The sequence below is a fragment of the Quercus lobata genome, chromosome 4 (genome assembly GCF_001633185.2).
Source record: "Quercus lobata isolate SW786 chromosome 4, ValleyOak3.0 Primary Assembly, whole genome shotgun sequence".
NCBI classification, from domain to species: Eukaryota; Viridiplantae; Streptophyta; class Magnoliopsida; order Fagales; family Fagaceae; genus Quercus; species Quercus lobata.
In genome coordinates this window covers 17,684,523-17,702,941 of record NC_044907.1, presented here as the reverse complement: position 1 = coordinate 17,702,941, position 18,419 = coordinate 17,684,523, and the positions used below count along the sequence as shown (strand labels likewise).

General features: G+C 34.7%; 2 protein-coding genes across 2 annotated transcripts; both read right to left on the bottom strand.

The window, feature by feature from the left end:
* Nucleotides 1-1,218: 1,218 nt before the first annotated feature.
* Nucleotides 1,219-2,150, bottom strand: LOC115984725. Its single transcript, XM_031107742.1, has one exon. It carries the CDS (start codon nt 2,148-2,150, stop codon nt 1,653-1,655), a length of 498 nt encoding a protein of 165 aa, XP_030963602.1. The 3' UTR covers nt 1,219-1,652.
* A 10,700-nt stretch (nt 2,151-12,850) lies between these two features.
* Nucleotides 12,851-15,872, bottom strand: LOC115986539 (F-box protein At5g07610-like). The gene is made up of 3 exons (XM_031109667.1): nt 15,731-15,872; nt 14,431-15,490; nt 12,851-13,254 (listed from the first exon to the last, which is right to left on the bottom strand). Exons 2-3 carry the CDS (start codon nt 15,411-15,413, stop codon nt 13,203-13,205), a joined length of 1,035 nt encoding a protein of 344 aa, XP_030965527.1. The 5' UTR covers nt 15,414-15,490; nt 15,731-15,872; the 3' UTR covers nt 12,851-13,202.
* Between the last annotated feature and the right edge of the window lie 2,547 nt (nt 15,873-18,419).

Genomic DNA, 18,419 nt, shown 5'->3' with positions numbered 1-18,419 from the left:
AACAACTGTATGTCGTCGGACATGGAGGAAACCCCACGAACCTCTGCTTGCCATAGGGTTGACTCCACCGCAACCTGCGCCAACGCGCAAGCCTTCCCACAGACGGGACCAATTGTAGGGACACGATTTTTAACGATCCAAAGATGGCTTTGGGCTCGTATGTAAAAGGCCCGAACAATATGATTTGTAGAGAGTGGGTTTTGAAAGGCTAGACTTTGGTCGTTGGGTAACGGTTTAGTCAGGATTTTCATGGAAGCCCATTCGAAGGTGGATTTGGTCTGTATGTCTAAGCCTTACACGGATGTGGTATGAAGATCTATCTCCTCGGAATTAGTCCGAGGAGCGTCTCGCCTTCGCCGTCCTCCTTTTTTATGAGTTTGTCCTTCCCCTTTTCTCTGGTTCCTAGGCAGCCCCCCTTGTCAATGTAACGAGCTTCCCTTTTATACTAGTATTTCCTTTCCATTCTTCACCTACGTGTTCGTTTCTCCTTGTTCGGGGTGGTTACTCGTCTTGTCAATCCTCACATCAGAGTGGTTGGGAAAAGCTGGACAGCATGGTATGAGTATGGGTTTGTCAGGCGATGGGCTCCACATTAAGGCGTTGGCAGCCTTCTCCCTTGTGCTGCTCTTGTACTGAATTTGTCCTTTTCTTCAGGCTTTTTTGTGAGATGTTGGGCGTAAAGTCGTCCTCGGCCACACCATTGGACCTTCGAGGAGCTTTCATTGTGCGTTCTTAACAGTAAGACTTCTCGGCCTGGGTTTTGGGCTTTTAATACAAAGTGGGCTGGGACCTCAGATTTCAGGCCCCACAGTTTTAAATCATGAAACTTTTTTTCCATTTTTTATTATGCATATATGTGTGTGTGTGTGTGTTAACGGAAGGGGATAGCTGATGAAGACATAAAGTATAATGTATATAAGAAAGAAGAAAAATATAGCCACTTACAAGTGATTTGATCTGAAATTTCTCATGCCCAATGACTTTAATGGGACAAGGCAACGAGAGTACGTCAAAACTGGAGTATAACACCCAGGTACAACCATTCCTTCCCTTGTTTTAGAGACCAATTTAAAATTATTGCTTTTGAAATGCCAGCTTATGATGCTCCGAGCTGTTCCTAGAAAGATAACATCAGACTTTGGATGAATTGCATAGGGTTGAAACCAGAAAATTTCATCAAGTAATCGAAATTGAGCCACCATCAGACTATCCAACAAGTAATCCAAGCGGATGCTGTATCTTAAAATCCATCCATCAGCTTGGTTGTTGTCCTCAAGCAACCAAATTGAGATATTTGAGCGTTCACATTGAGCAAAACAAAGATGTCCCATTGATACCCCAATACTTGATGATAAACTTGATCTTTCAATCTTCGGTAGGTCAATGGCATGGGCGCTAACTAGATTGAGGTCGATGCAAAAAAGGTTTTTTGAAGCTAACACCCAGTATAACATGCCATCCAAGTAAACACACTCCTTAATTATATTGGAACCATCAATATGAACGAAATCAAGATGTAGATTGTGTCGAACCCACTTTTCAGTTTCTGAAGAAAACATGTCCAACCAATTTGGTGCATCAAGATGAAAATAAGGAGTGCAAATAACTTTGAAATGAATGGATTTGCAAGGGTCAAAAGCTAGTGCAGCATCTCAATATGAATCACAGGAGTAGGGAATCGTCACAGACTCTTTAGTGGTAGGATTGCAGACATCGTACTGGCGTGTGGAGGGCTTCCTAAATAAAAGAAGGCCATTGCAGCTATCAAGGAGGTTCTTAGCATGTTTGTCAATCTCGACTTCACCAATTTCATCGCCGCCAGATTCTAAGGAGACATATTCTAAAACTTGTCTATCACCAGATTTTGACAATTCAGCATAAAAACGATTTTTGGCATCGTAATTTGAGTAACTCCAAACCTGAGACATGTCGTCGGAAAGAGCCAAAGTATGGAAATAAAGTCCACAAAGAGAAGTATTTGCAGAGACAATTGGAACCGAAGTCTCCGAAATAAGAAAGTACCTATCTTTGGATACACATTTGTATTGAATTAGATCTTTCTCCGGCGGTCTACATAGTATCTGAACTAACATATCTGGGCATAACTTAGGAACAAAGCACACATCTTTCTGAATTGAATTCGAACCCATAATTATTTATAAGACAAATACTCCACAACTCTTACTAGGAGAAATATATAATATGATATGACACAATACTTGTATATATAGATAAAGGTTATATAAAAATATGATGAAGAAAACTAAGGATAGCCGGAAAAATTAGAAGCCAAAACACCTGCTGTTCTTCAGCAATATGCAGATCGGGAGTTGCGATCTTGGCGCACCCTGTAGACTCTTTGTGCTGAATTTGTGTTTTTCCAGGGACTATCGGTAGCTGTGAAACACTGAAACCCTAAATCAGTTTCCCATATATAGGGGTAAAGGAATTACGGGTCTTATTTCTCAGTTGGGCCGGCATGGACAATTATTGGGGTGGAGCTGGGCCTTCAAGAGCCCACATTCTATTTGATCTGTGGGTGCGGGAGATTTTGAATTTGAGAGTGCCGGGAAATTTGAATGGTATATATATATATATATATATTTTTTTTTTTTTTTGGTGGGGTGAATGGTAGGTATGGTTTTCTTGATATGAATGGATTGGAGTTTTTGATTTTTGCTTTTTTTTTTTTTTTTTTTGGTTTTCATGTAATTATACTTAATTTTCTTGAAATTTGGAATTTCGGTGAATGACACTTTTATCTCAAGTTTGAAAGTTTTTTTTTAATAATTTTTTTAGTTGACATCTAATTTGACCAAACTAGGTTAAATTGATATTAAAAATATTGTGTATTGACTTGTTTGCTTTTTGGTTAATGATATATTTCTATAATTACTCTTCCCATTAGAGTTACAATTTCTAACATATATATATATATATATATATAAAATAATAGGTGAAACTGAGAAAAACTCAAATTAGAATTCCAAATTAGAATTCTAATTTTGCGCCATATGTCCTAAATTATTTATTCTTAAACAATTTTATTTCTTAATTTTAGAATCAAATGTAGGATCATATCATAAATATTCATTAAGTGAGTTATTAAAAACAAAAACCAAAAAGTCTAAAACAAATGAATTGTAAAAAAAAAAAAAAAAAAAAAAAAAAAAAAAGTGGTTCACAATAATTAAAAAAAAGGGACAATTTTCATTTTTTTAAAGAGTTAACAAAATATAAAAATAACTATTAATAGTATTTAAATTATGTATATATATGAATTATAGTATGCATTTTATTGTATATTTTTAAGTATATCCATGCATATGCATAAGGTTACAAACTAGAATTAATATAATGCAAAGCATTATTAAATTAGTATCTTGTAATAGAATGAAGTGAAAGATAATAGGGGTGTTTATTTTTGTCTTCATATACTCGCTATGGTATGAGAATAGTGTCAAAATGTACCATTAATGAATTTTCAATAGTTGATAGATTTGAATCCTTACCTTGTTGAAATGGCTACCATTATTACTATTAAACCAGTTGTAGGGGTGGTTTTTTGGGGCCCAGGCCCAGCAAATAAATGGTTCTGGCCCAAAAGTCTCCAGACAATGAATTTGTAGAGAGCGGGTTACAGAACTGGGATTAGACGAAGTGAATGTCAATTAGATGAATGCCACGCAGCATATTGAGCGTGAGAACATTCCATTTACGTTCAAAGGATACCGGTCCAAGGAAACGTGTAAGGGCACCCCTTGCTCTAGTTACAAACTACTGAATTCTTTCAACTCTCTCTCTCCCTCTCTTTTCCTCAATTTCTCGATCCCCTCTTCATGAGGATTTTCTTCTCTTATATAGCACCCTCAAATTGATAAGGGCCTTACACTTGTTAACCATCTGGACTTTCACTTGAGTGCCTGTCCCATCGGACATACACCTTATCTTTCTGTGAGTTGCACTGGCCGAGATAATACTATTCACCTGTCTTCTCTACATTAATGCGGCTGGAAAAGTAGCTTCCTTACATTTAATGCAGCAGCTGTGGTTGCCTCCTGGACGTCTAACATTTTCCTCTTGCTTAGGATGGTTCCTCACTGTGTGCAGGGTGTATGTTGAACTCCCATTTGGTGTGTCCGAGGAGGCACTCCTCCTCGGACACCCCCTTAAATAAGTCCGGCCCAACAGGATTGGGCTGGAAGTCTTCTGGCCCCGTTTTCCCTTTTTGTCATGGCTAGACTCCGCGCGGGGCCCAAAGCCCACTGTTAACTTGTAAATTTTATCCCTACACCAGTAATGACTCATACAATATTTACAAAATTAGATATGTGGTATGATAATGGAGAATATATTATCTTTTTTGTTTCAAAAAAAACAAAATGATCTTGTAGAATGTATAACACTTTCTTATAAACTAAATTGTTTTGTTTATTATCCCCATCAGTTAAAATTGAAGGTTATCTAAAAGAACTAATCAAAGAATTTCATTATATTCCCTCTGATTTTGTTTTCTATTTCATCTAGTAGGCCCCACTCTATCTACACTAGAATTGTTCCTGGAAGTACCCTAAATTAAGGAAAAAAAAAAAAAAAAAAAAAAAACCATTTCCAACATATTTGCCCTTTAGTGAGGTTCAACTAAAAAATCAAGACTCATCATTGTTTTTTTCCTTTTTAATTGTAATTCATGTATGTGTTTTGGAGAGAGAGGATTGTTAAAATATATATAGTTTGAATTTGGTAAGGATGTCATGTAAAACCCTTATTTTATTATACACCCAATCTTAGTGTGCCAGATTAGCATTGTACATATTAATGAATAAAAGGTGCTACACAATCAATCACCGTCAAACACTAGCTCTTCCATCGCAGTTTGCTATCTCTCCCTCTCAGATCTAATCGGCACAATGCATCACCATCATTGGTTGTCGTCGTTGTCCCTAGCAATGGCAGCCATACTCACCTCCTTTCTTTCTCTCTCTAATTTTTCACTCCTGAACCCTTTGATCTAAACCTCCTTGGCTGACCATGAAAGCTGCCACTCACTACCACCATCGTGGGGATCCCTAGGTTTAAACCATTAACGTTTTGGGAAGCATTTTCCCAAAGTGGTCATGTCTTTTGCATTTGGCTCAAAACCAAGTTTCAACATTTTGGCTCAAAACTATGTATAGCACCCCCATTATATTCTCTCATGGTTTGAGCTTGGGGACCAACGGGATGGTGACAGTGGACAGTAGCTTTTGTGGTCAGCCATGAAGGTTTAGATTAGAGGCTTGGGGGGGGGGGCAGAGAGAGAGAGAGAGAGAGAGAGAGAGAGAGAGAGAGCAAATCTATGGTGGATGAAACTTGATGGCTTGATGAGGTTTAGTTAGATGTGTCACACTCTATTTATTAGTGTGTACTTTTGACATGGCATGCTGGGATTGTTGATGTGGTATGTTGAGATCGAGGGGAGTAAAACAAGAATATTACGCTACATCCATATTGAATTTATACTCATTTATATGTATATTTGTATGTATATGCATATATGAAAAAAATAATGTTTTACTTAATATGGTTAATAAGTAACAAAAGCTTAGTATATTGAGATAGTAAGCACTTATGCTTTACAATTCAAATTTGATTAATATTAGTTGACTATATAACTCAATCTTCAATTTAAGTTGATACCCTTCCTAAAGTTTCAAGAAATGGCAGTTCTTTTGGATGATTGTATAAATATAGTAAACAAGATCATGCCCCCTCACACTATGAGTCTGACTTTTCTAACAGATATTTCATTTTGACAAAAATCATTACCCAAACTATGTTAGAAATGATACTCTCCCCTAAGGTTTTGGGGTGCGTTACAAGTTTATCGGACCCGGACTGGATCGGGTTAACCGGGAATCGGACTGAAATCTGATTTTATAAACATAGAGAACTAGATTTATTGTTAATTTCGTGAACCGTGTGATCCAACCCTAGGTCAAGCATGCCTATTAATTAAGGAAAAAAAACATCAGAAATGTGCACTTACCAGGTTTAGAACCTAGGCATGGTCAGAGTTGGTGCTAGAGCCCAAGCACTTAGCTAAGCTTTCAAGTTGATGCTCAATGTTGAGGGGGAAATTTTCTGATGTTCCCAAATAGAATATGGGGTAGCCAAGCCGAAACTCGACGATGAGTCCTTGAAATAAAGCCCAAAGGCTATCGGTATGGTGTAAGTCCGCCCAAGCAAGAGAATGAGACTACACCCTAACAAGAAGACAATAATAAAGCATAATAAACACATTAGTGTTGCTAATTTGTTATATTATTAGTCTTTTTACGGTGTCATAGTTCAAATCAGTCCTTTAGCGGTACGGTATTATCTCCAGTGATATGGGTGAAATTATACTTAAAGTCTAACAGTCAATGATCAAATCAATTTAGGAAAGTGTTCACTCCTAGGGATCCTTGTGTGTCTTGTTCAAGGAAAATTTTAGTACTTTCAACCATCATTACATCAATGTGAGGGAAAAATTACATTGTTACAAATACATTATATCCTTTATCATAATAATAATAAACAACGATTAAAGGCTCCATAGTTACAAATAAAAGAGGAAAAATAGGATGGAATGAAGGGAAAGAAAGATCCCCAGCTCAGTGCAGCAGGCATCAAACTAAGATTTTAGTGAGTGTGTGTTCATAAGACATGAATGAGACAATATGGGCTATTTTGAGTGAGTGGGATGACGTTAACTCTGAGGTTAAGGCTTTTTGTGAGTAGTGGTCTGTTTGTGACTAGTTGAGAGACATTTATGAGTTGTGATTGTGTGAAAGGGGGAGAGAACATCTGAGATTAGATGAGTGTGGGCTAAGGATGATGAGTGATGAGCTTGAGGGGGGCTAAATCACGAGCAAGATAGCAAACAAACCCAAAATTTCAGAGAGGGTTGCTGTCCTTTGGTCAGTTATGGGACTTTTATGGAGTAGGAAGGAGTAAGCAAGGTGGTGAATGTTGGTGTTATGGTGACTATAGGCTGAGAAAGGTTGTAAATGAGCTCTAGAGCTTGGGGAAGCTTAAGGGAAGCTTAATAGGGGCTGAATTTCTGCAAAATGTAGTCAGTGACAGAAATCTTTAGTGAGGCCTCCCTCCTCCTATGGGCTGAGGTGTGCATGTTTTTATAATAGGGTTTTAGAGAAGTATTGATTGACAAGAATCCAAAAATGCATGACTCATCAAGGGTGACGAAATCAAGGTTTAAATTTCCTGAGATTTTGATCAAAAGTAGGAAAGTCCACTTTGAGGGGTTGTCTTGCTTCTTTGGGTAATGATGAGATTTTAGAGCTTTTTGCATTAAGTGCCAAGATTTTCGGGGCTGAGATTAATTATTGTATATCAAGAATGAATCCTAATGCTGCAAACAGAGATTTGGTCCCCCAATAAGTAAGATTTCAACACCCCAAGCCAGGTGCCAAGTTCTAGTCTTCTTCAGGGGGTTCCACTGGAGATCCCTTTATGCCCTCCAAACCACATGTTTCCAAATTTTCCCCTCTAGGATTCATGGGTTTAGTACATGAATCATGTCTTGATCATTTTTTAACATTTATAGCATCAATTTATTGAAATTTGGACAATTTGGTTTTAGCTCTCCTTCCGCTGAAGGTGTGGTCTTGAGGAAGATCATGGAGCCTCTTCATCCTTTTGACTTCAGTTGATATGACAGCTCTTGGGCACTGTTCACGTCAGGCAGAGGGTGGCAGAAAATTGATGAGACAGCCCTTAGTCCATTCTCAAAGGCTTGGTTCCCTTGTATGAGTCTCTAGTTGCTTTTTGGTTAGTTGCTTGTGTTTTTTTGCTTGGGCTTGCACACATGGGCTGGGTTGTGTGCACATGTTGCAATGGGATTTCATTCCTCATGGATTTTATTAGTAAATATTTTTGGGTTTTTTATAAATACTTGCAATGGGCCTTTAAGCAATTAGTTGTGATGTTTGAAACAATAGGACAAGTTTCAAAATACTTTTGTAAATACTATCTAGTTTGATGAATTCCATGTTGCAATAATATTCATGGTTTCTAATAATCGCATCATAACTTAAATGATGAGCTTGTGGGTTTGAATGTTTACCGTGAGTGTCGAAGGCATATATTATGGATGTTGCGATGCAAATGATGTCTAGGTATTTCATGGATTTATAACAATAAATATATGTCATGGGTCTAACAATCATAACTTTTCATGGGCTTTTACAAGATGCCATGGGTTTTGAGAATAGATAATTCATAAATTCCATGAGCTTGTAATATTGTAATAATATGTTTAAGAATAATCATGATATAGTATTTTGCCGAGCATTTAATAACCTTGGGCTTTTGATAGAATAGTGTCAAGTAGTTAGCTTGGGTTTTTAATAGTGCCAACGCAAGTTGGGCTTTTGATATTGCCAATGAGAATTGGGTTTTGATATTGCCAATGAGAATTGGGCTTTAAATAGTGCCAACGTAAGTTGGGCTTTTGATGTTGCCAATGAGAATTGGGCTTTGATATTGCCAATGAAAATTAGGCTTTAAATAGTGCCAACGTAAGTTGGGCTTTTGATATTGCCAATGAGAATTGGGCTTTTGATATTGTCAATGAGAATTGGGTTTTGGATAAATAAATTGCCATGTGTTTAAATCGTGGGCTTTGACACGGATTTGAATTCTATAGATAAAATTGTTTTGCCATGGACTTGAATCATGGGCTTCTTAAATATTGCCAAGCATAAGTATTCTTGGGCTTTAAATAGAATATGATAATAAAATTAGATAAAATATGAGTTTTGGGGTTTTTCGTGATAATTTATATCATAACCCAATTTAGATAATGAGATATGAGACATTTGTGATTAACATAATAATAGAGCAAAAAAAAATATTTGGGAAAACCCCAATAACTTATTAGTGGTGTTTGAAAATAAATAGATGGTACCTAAATAAAATTAGGTGTAAAAAAAAAAAAAAAAAAGTACTCTAACACTCAACAATTACCAAAAAAAAAAAATAATAATAATACTTGAAGTAAACTTAACGCAATTTTTTTCTTTTTTTTTTAAATGAAGACAACTTAACACAATTCTATTTTACTTAATTAAATTATCCATCTCTTACGAGGAATATAAAAAAAATTATAATTAAAATCCTTCAAAGATATTCAACTTTACTTCAAAAATTAATTATAAATTTTAATGTTTTCATGGTTATTATTTTATTTTATTAACTTTCTTATTTAATTATTAATTATATGCTTAAAAATCATTAAATTTCCCTCACATATGTAGATATATTAGTCAATTTTGCTAGTTTTATAAATTTAATATCTATATTTAGGCTTTAATTAATTATTAAAGTAATTATGACGTTATCGTGGTTCGACCATTGGTTCGACTTTAAAAACCTTGAACCTCTCCCATTACCGATTCTTTAAATGGTCTGGGTTTGAAAACCATGGTGCATTACACAATGATAGAAAGCATTTACAATATGCTAAAGATAGTCCCAGAGAAGGCTGAAAACTTTCCCAAAATTAAAATTCTTATGATTGATTACAAAAGGAGACAAAATTTAGCACATAATGATACTAAGAAGAGTTGAATAATAAGGGGATCATTAAAAACCACTGAAAGCACGAAAAGATGATAAGATTAAATAAATGTCAATTCAAACAATTATATTACACTTCAATAATACCCAAAAAAAAGAAATCCTGACTCCCAAAATTTTTTGGGACTAGTTATGAATCCTTAATATACAAGGTCAGCCACATATATTCTTTTTTGTCCATCCCCTTGAATTTGAGACATTCATCGTTGATCAGATCGCCATTGACTATATTAAAACCTAAAATTGCTTTATCAGTTCTTCAAACAGCATTTCTCGACCCAGACTTTTGTGCCCCTGGAATTCATGTATTGTTCGATTTAAAAAGAAAACAAAGGTCAAAGATGAAAGCTAAGAGCAGAAGTTAAGAGAACAATACACGTAAAGAGGATTCAACATGTTCAAGTACGACAAAAGAACTTGTTCCCAAGATTCAAACTGGTGCAGGACCATTTCATAGCTAGAATAAGTATAATAATTTTCTTTTCTTTGATAATTATACAAGTCAATTATTAAATATTTTGGATTGTTTATTTGATAAGCTCAAGTTCATCAATAAACTAAATTACATTTTCAAGCTTTCTTCATTTTCTTATCAAACAAGCTCAAGCTTTTTCACAAGTTATAGAAGAAAATGGGGTCCCAACTCCAACATTTTGGCAAAACCATTGCATATTTACCCATGAGACACCTCAGAAACCCTATGTACAGTTAGTATGGTGGAAGAAACTTGGGATCTCCAAGTTTACAGCGTGACCTTCAAGTCCATTTAGCCCACTAACTAGATGTCCCTAAAGGGATAATAACTATAATAAAGGCCCAAGAGAGAGAGAGAGCTATATGGGGCCAAAAATAGTCATAAAGGCCCAAGAGTTGAGGCTTGGGATTTGGAAGCAAGTCCACTATAATTAATTGTTTTAAGGTGAGAAAAAAATTTGAAATATGCATTAATGTTTCCTCAGTTTACTGAGGAGGCTTGATACACCTTAAACAATACAAGTTTGAGTAATTTCTCCTTAACTCTTAGTCCTGATCCTTATTCAGTGGGTTTTCCCCTCCTTTTATGGTAACTTTCCTTTCATCCTGACCCCTCCACCTGGAGAGTGGAAGATTTCCCCTAGATATTTGTCACATGCCCCATTTGAGGGAAGTGTAGGGTGAGCTATAGGCTGTTCGGGCATTGTTCAAATATCATTTCCGTCATAAATGTGGCTGTCTTAGTTGGTATAATGCATTCAATATGGAGGTGATGGGTGCTTCCTCAACATGCTTTTCGTCCTCTTTCCTCTAGTACCTACCATGGCTACTCGCCTCGTCCAAACCCCCTAAAAAGGGATGGGGTTCCTCCCTCCTACCTCGGGGCATGAGAGGCTCTCGTTTGACCCCCTTCTTTCAGTCAGGTCAAGATTTTCTTTGTTTGCCCACTAGGCCCGTACTATCCTTGGGCATGGCCCAGTAGTGTTGCTGTCCTCGGATCCCTCATAATAGCTTTTAAAATATGTTTTGATAAAATTTATGATGATTTTTTTTTTTTGAGAAGAATTTATGTTTTATTAAAATTTATGTTTTGATAAAATTTATGATGAATTAAAGATATAATTAAACCAATTATAAATTTTTAATAAGATTAATTAAAACAAATACACGAAATAATATAGTATACACCATAAAAAAATTCGTGTAGGTTGCAATAAGTAACGATTACAATTATTAATTTTATTCATAGAAAGGCTAAAATAACACCAGAATGCATATAGTTTTATTTTATACATAGAAAGCACAAAGCAGCAAAGGTAAATAAGATCAGCTTAAGGAACAAACAAATAAAACAACAAAATTTCAAACGAAGAAAGAAGAGAAACAAGGGTCACACTTACACTACATGACAATGATATTAAACAAGACAAAAGTAAAGGCCCAAGCCTTAAAGCCTTAAATATGTACCAATTGCAACAGGGCCAGGGTACGGCTGAATGTGAAAAGGGATCAGGTCAGGAGGAAAAATAAAATGATGCACATAAACTGATAATAACATAGTAGTCTCTTGTTTAGCCAAAAAAAAAAAAAACCATAGTAGTCTCTTGATGGGATGAACAGAGCAATGTTTTTTTTTTTTTTTTTTTTTTAATTCTTTAGGTTTCTCATCTTTAAATTATTATATTATCACATATTAAAAAGTAAAGAAGTCAACAAAATGAACTTATAAATGTAATTTTACAAACCCAGCCAAGTGATAAAAACTCATCCAAGTTACACGGGTCACCACAAACATGCCAAGTTTGACTGAGCCTTGTGCAAAAACAGTGTAATTAAACATCCGGACTGGTTTATGTGCTGGATCACTAGGTTTTCGGTCTAATTGGTTAGGTCGGCATGGGTTTAATAACTATGAGAGCGTTTGGATTGCTCGTTTATCTGCGTCCACGTTTGGTGCTGCGTTTTCTTTGTTTTGTTTTGTTTTTTTTTTTTTTTTTCTTCTGCCCGCATAAGTTGACTTTGGTGGACAAAAATTACTGTTTTGCACTGTAGCAGTACTGTTTATGTACTGTAGCAACACTGTTCATGTATTAAAAAATATTAAAAATAAGTCCCACGGTACTTTTCACACATTTAAAAATTATTTTGCTACAGTGTTTTCAGTTTTCAGTTTTCAGTTTCAGCAACAATAAGCTCAATCCAAACGGACCCTATATTACAGAAAATTGATTGAATTGAAAATGTTATCACATATATGCTAGTTTGCATCTAAAAGAGTATTGGTTTCTCTTCTTTGTTGATGCTGTTTCTTTGAAAGTTTGACTATAGATTGAGATATTATATTGTCAACATTGTTGCTTTGATTATGCTAACAAATGTAAAGAAAGGATATGCAACCAGCTCCGTTTGGCAAGTATATCAATATTTAATTGTACAATTACCACTTAGTTGTCACTTGTCACTGACCTCATGGGAGCCATTGCCTCCAGTCAGCTTTGTATGAGGAAAAGGACCTAAGGGGGGATTAGCCATGCTTCCGTTGAAGCATGTCTAATTGAAATAAAGTATCCCACTATATCATTCCAACAATTTCATATTCTGCGTGTACAGGCATTAGTAAGATCAAGAGGAGATCATATTTAAAAAAGAAAAAATCTAGAAAAGATGAATGGTAGACAACTTTATATCCAATATTTTTGTAATAAAAAAAATACAATAGCCACAATGACAAAAAGCATTTACCGTATTGCTAATGATAATTGAAAGGAAGCCTAAAGACTTTCACAAAATGAAAATTCTTAGGATTGATCACAAAAGAAGACAAAATTCAACACAAAATGATATTAAGAAGAGTTGAATTACACGGGAATCATTATTAAAACCATTGAAAGCACAAAAAGATGATAAGACTAATAAATGCCAATTCAAACAATTATAATACACTCCAAATATATGACAACAAAAATCAAGCCTTAGTTCCAAAAAATTTTGGGACTAGCTATGGATCCTTAATATACAAGGTCAGCCACATGTATTCTTCTTTGTCCATCCCCTTGAATTTGAGACACGTGTATTCTTCTTTGTCCTAAAATTGCTATACCTGATCTTCAAACAGCATTTCCAGGCTCAAAAACTTTTGTGTCCCCAGAATTCATTGCACTGTTCAATTTAAAACAGAAAAAGAAACAGAGGTCAAAGATGAAAGCTAAGATATTTAATCTAGGTTTATTGAATAATCGAGTCTAAACTTGAACTTGAGTTTAGCTCATTACTAATAAGTAATAACAAACTTAAACTTACCGAACATGAACTATTTATTATCAAATTTATTCATTTACAGCCCTACACCTAGTAGGTCTAAAACCCAAAACCCTATTTACCCTCCACTATTTTTAAGTGAGGAAATTCTATTCCATCTAATCGTCTTAAAAATCCTCTATTGTTTCAAAAGATCTCACAACAGGATTAAAGCTTTGGACGAATGTGATACCTGAGTACGCATTATTGTTGTATGTAACATTACTACTATAACTAGAACGAAAAATATAAAAACAAAAACATTCTTATAAAACTCAAAATATAAAACAAAGATGATTGACTAAACAGAGGGTTTTAACATTCTTATAAATTATTTTGATAGTAATGTAAGATATTATCTATCAAAAATAAAAATAAAAAAGAGGAACAGAATACATATGGCTTCCCCTAACATATTCCCTAAAATTTTTTTAGATCATAATAGGATTGGATGATTGCTTTAGCCTTTAGGTAGCATACAGGGCTCCCCTATTGATCTCCATAATTTCAAAAATTAACTTTGGAGATCCCATTGTACCATATTTCTGTTTTAATGAAATTCTTACTCAAACATAAATTGCCAACATAGCTAGAGAAAGAAAAAAAAAATGATAAGTAAGAGAAAGATCAAATATTTGAATGTAGCCGAGGGTTCAGAATGGTCCAAAACAAAAGCCTTTTGGGCATTCTACAATTCGGCATATAACTGTGCAAAGGAAAAATATATATACAAAAAGCAAATGAACGAAGGGCATCAAAAAGCAACAAGGAAAAGTTATTAAAGAACGCTATACAATGGGCAAAACATATCTCATTAAAAAAACAGTTCAAATTAATTCTCAAGAAAAACATTTAGCAGAATAAAAATAAGAAATCAAGGAAATGAGGTTTCAGTATCATAGTGTTAAATCATGAAACTTTTTTTCCATTCTTTATTATGCATATATGTGTGTGTGTGTGTGTGTTAACGGAAGGGGACAGCTGATGAAGACATAAAGTATAATGTATATAAAAAAGAAGAAAAATATAGCCACTTACAATTGATTTGATCTGAAATTTCTCATGCCCAATGACTTTAATGGGACAAGGCAACGAGAGTACGTCAAAACTGGAGTAAAACACCCAGGTACAACCATTCCTTCCCTTGTTTTAGAGACCAAATTAAACTTATTGCTTTTGATATGCCAGCTTATGATGCTCCGAGCTGTTCCTAGAAAGATAACATCAGACTTTGGATGAATTGCATAGGGTTGAAACCAGAAAATTTCATCAAGTAATCGAAATTGAGCCACCATCAGACTATCCAACAAGTAATCCAAGCGGATGCTGTGTTTTAAAATCCATCCATCAGCTTGTTTGTTGTCCTCAAGCAACCAAATTGAGACATTTGAGCGTTCACATTGAGCAAAACAAAGATGTCCCACTGATACCCCAATACTTGATGATAAACTTGATCTTTCAATCTTCGGTAGGTCAATGGCATGGGCGCTAACTAGATTGAGGTCGATGCAGAAAAGGTTTTTTGAAGCTAACACCCAGTACAACATGCCATCCAAGTAAACAAACTCCTTAATTATATGGGACCCATCAATATAAACGGGATCAAAATGCAGAGTGTGTCGAACCCACTTTTCAGTTTCTGAAGAAAACATGTCCAACCATTTTGGTGCATCAAGGTGAAAATAAGGAATGCAAATAACTTTGAAATGAATGGATTTGCAAGGGTCAAAAGCAAGTGCAGCATCACAATATGAATCACAGGAGTAGGGAATCGTCACAGACTCTTTAGTGGTAGGATTGAAGACATCGTACTGGCGTGTGGAGGGCTTCCTTAATAAAAGAAGGCCATTGCAGCTATCAAGGAGGTTCTTAGCATGCTTGTCAATCTCGACTTCACCAATTTCATCACCGCCGGATTCTAAGGAGACATATTCTAAAACTTGTCTATCACCAGATTTTGACAATTCAGCAAAATAGCGATTTTTCGCATCGTATGATGAGTTACGATGAAGACGAGACATGTCGTCGGAAAGAGCCAAAGTATGGAAATAAAGTCCACAAAGAGAAGTCTTTGCAGAGACAATTGGAACACAAGTATCTGAAATAAGAAAGTACCAATCTTTGGATACACATTTGTATTGAATTAGATCTTTCTCAGGCAGTCTACATAGTATCTGAACTAACACATCTGGGCATAACTTAGGAACAAAGCACACATCTTTCTGAGTTGAAATCGGACCCATAATTATTTAAGAACAGATACTCCACAACTCTTACTAAGAGAAATATATAAAAAGATACAACACTTATATATATATAGATAAAGGTTAAAACTTACATAAAAATATGAAGAAGAAAACTAAGGAAGCCGAAAACACCTGTCGTTCTTCAGCAATATGCAGATGGGGACTTAAAGTTGCGATCTTGGCGTACCCTGTAGACTCTTTGTGCTGAATTTGTGTTTTTCCAGGGACTATCGATAGCTGTGAAACACTGAAACCCTAAATCAATTTCCCATGTATAGGGTAAAGGAATTACGGGTCTTATTTCTGAGTTGGGCCGGCATGGACAATTTTGGGTTGAAGCTGGGCCTTCAAGAGCCCATATTCTATTTGATCGGTGGGTGCGGGAGAATTTGAATTTGAGAGTGCGGGAGAATTTGAATTTGAGAGTGCGGGAAAATTTGAATGGTAGTTTTTTTTTTTTTTTTTTGGGTGTGGATGGTTGGTATGGTTTTCTTGATGCGAATGGATTGGAGTTTTTGATTTTCGGTTTTTTTGGTTTTCATGTAATTATACTCAATTTTCTTGAAATTTGTAATTTGGGTGAATGACACTTTCATCTCAAGTTTGAAAGATTTTCCTTTCTTTTAATAATTTTTTTAGTTGACATCTAATTTGACCAAACTAGGTTAAATTGACATTAAAAATATTGTGTACTGACTTGTTTGCTTTTTGGTTAAGGATAGATTTTTGTAATTACTCTTCCCATTGGAGTTACAATTTCTTTTATATATATATATATATATATATATATAAAATAATAGGTAAAATTGAGAGAAATTCAAATTAGAATTCTAAATTAGAGTTCTAATTTTGTGCCATGTATCATAAATTATTTATTCTTAAAGAGTTTTTTTTTTTTTTTTAGATAGTTTCAACTTATGGCGTCTGCTCTTGATTATTGTTCTTTATCATCAGACGAAGACATCAATCAGTTTTTGATGTAGGCAGGGATTGAACCCTAGATCTCTTATACAACCATTAGAGACTTCACCAATTGAGCTAACTGGAACCCACATTCTTAAAGAGTTTTATTTCTTAATTTTAGAATCAAATGTAGGACCACATCATAAATATTCATTAAGTGAGTTATTAAGTACAAAAACCAAAAAGTTTAAAACAAATGAATTGTAAAAAAAAAAAAAAAAAAAAAAGTGCTTCACAATAATTTTTTTTTTAAAAAAAAGACAATTTTCATTTTATACCTAATAATATCCATATAAATTTTTTTAAAGAGTTAACAAAATATAAAAATAACTATTAATAGTATTTAAATTATATATATGAATTATATTATGTATTTTATTGTATATTTTTAAGTGTATTCATGCATTTGCATGAGGTTACAAGTTAGTATTAATATAATACAAAGCATCATTAAATTAGTATCTTGTAATAGAATGAAGTGAAAGATAATAGGGGTGTTTATTTTTGTCTTCATATACTCGCTATGGTATGAGAATAATGTCAAAATGTACCATTAATGAATTTTCAATAGTTGATAGATTTGAATCCTTACCTTGTTGAAATGGCTACCATTATTACTATTAAACCAGTAATGACTCATACAATATTTACAAAATTAGATATGTGGTATGATAATGGAGAATATATTATCTTTTTTGTTTCCAAAAAAAAAAAAAAAAAGATCTTGTAGATTGCATAATACTTTCTCATAAACTAAATTGTTTTGTTTATTATCCCCATCAATTAAAATTGAAGGTTATCTAAAAGAACTAATTAAAGAATTTCATTATATTCCCTCTGAATTTGTTTTCTATTTCATCTAGTAGGCCCCACTCTATCTACACTATAATTGTTCCTAGAAGTACCCTAAATTAAGGGAAAAAAAAACCATTTCCAGCATATTTGCCCTTTATTGAGGTTCAACTAAAAAATCAAGACTCATCATTGTTTTTTTTCCTTTTAAATTGTAATTCATGTATGTGTTTTGGAGAGGGAGGATTGTTAAAATATATATAGTTTGAATTTGGTAAGGATGTGATGTAAAACCCTTATTTTATTATACACCTAATCTCAGTGTGCCAGATTAGCATTGTATACATTAATGAATAAAAGGTGCTACACAATCAATCACCGTCAAACACTAGCTCTTCCATCGTAGTTTGATATCTCTCCCTCTTAAATCTAATCGGCACAATGCATCGCCATCATTGGTTGTCGTCGTTGTCTCTAGCAATGGCAGCCATACTCATCTCCTCTCTTTCTCTCTCTCATTTTTCACTCTAGAACTCTTTGATCTAAACCTCCTTGGCTGACCATGAAAGCTGCCACTCACTACCACCATCATGGGGATCCCTATGTTTAAACCATTAACGTTTTGGGAAGCATTTTCCCAAAGTGGTCATGTCTTTTGCATTTTGGCTCAAAACCAAGTTTCAACATTTTGGCTCAAAACAAACCCAAGGGGTTGGCCGAGTTGGTTGGGCTCTCAATCTCAAGATGCTTGTACCGCAGTGGCGATGCCACGTACAGGTCAGGGTGTTCCCAGGAACACCCTGACCTGAAAAAAAAAAAAATTATATATAATAAAAAAAAAATTTGTATTTGTTCTATACTAGGAACACCCTCAGCCACAAAATGAGGAAAGCCCTCAAATTAAAAAAATATATATTTATTCTACTTTCAAAAAAAAAAGCCCAAAAAAAAAAAAATTGTACAAAGGCAAGCCCACGGCAAGCCCAAGTGCCCAACAGATAACAGACAAACCCACAGGCCACAGAT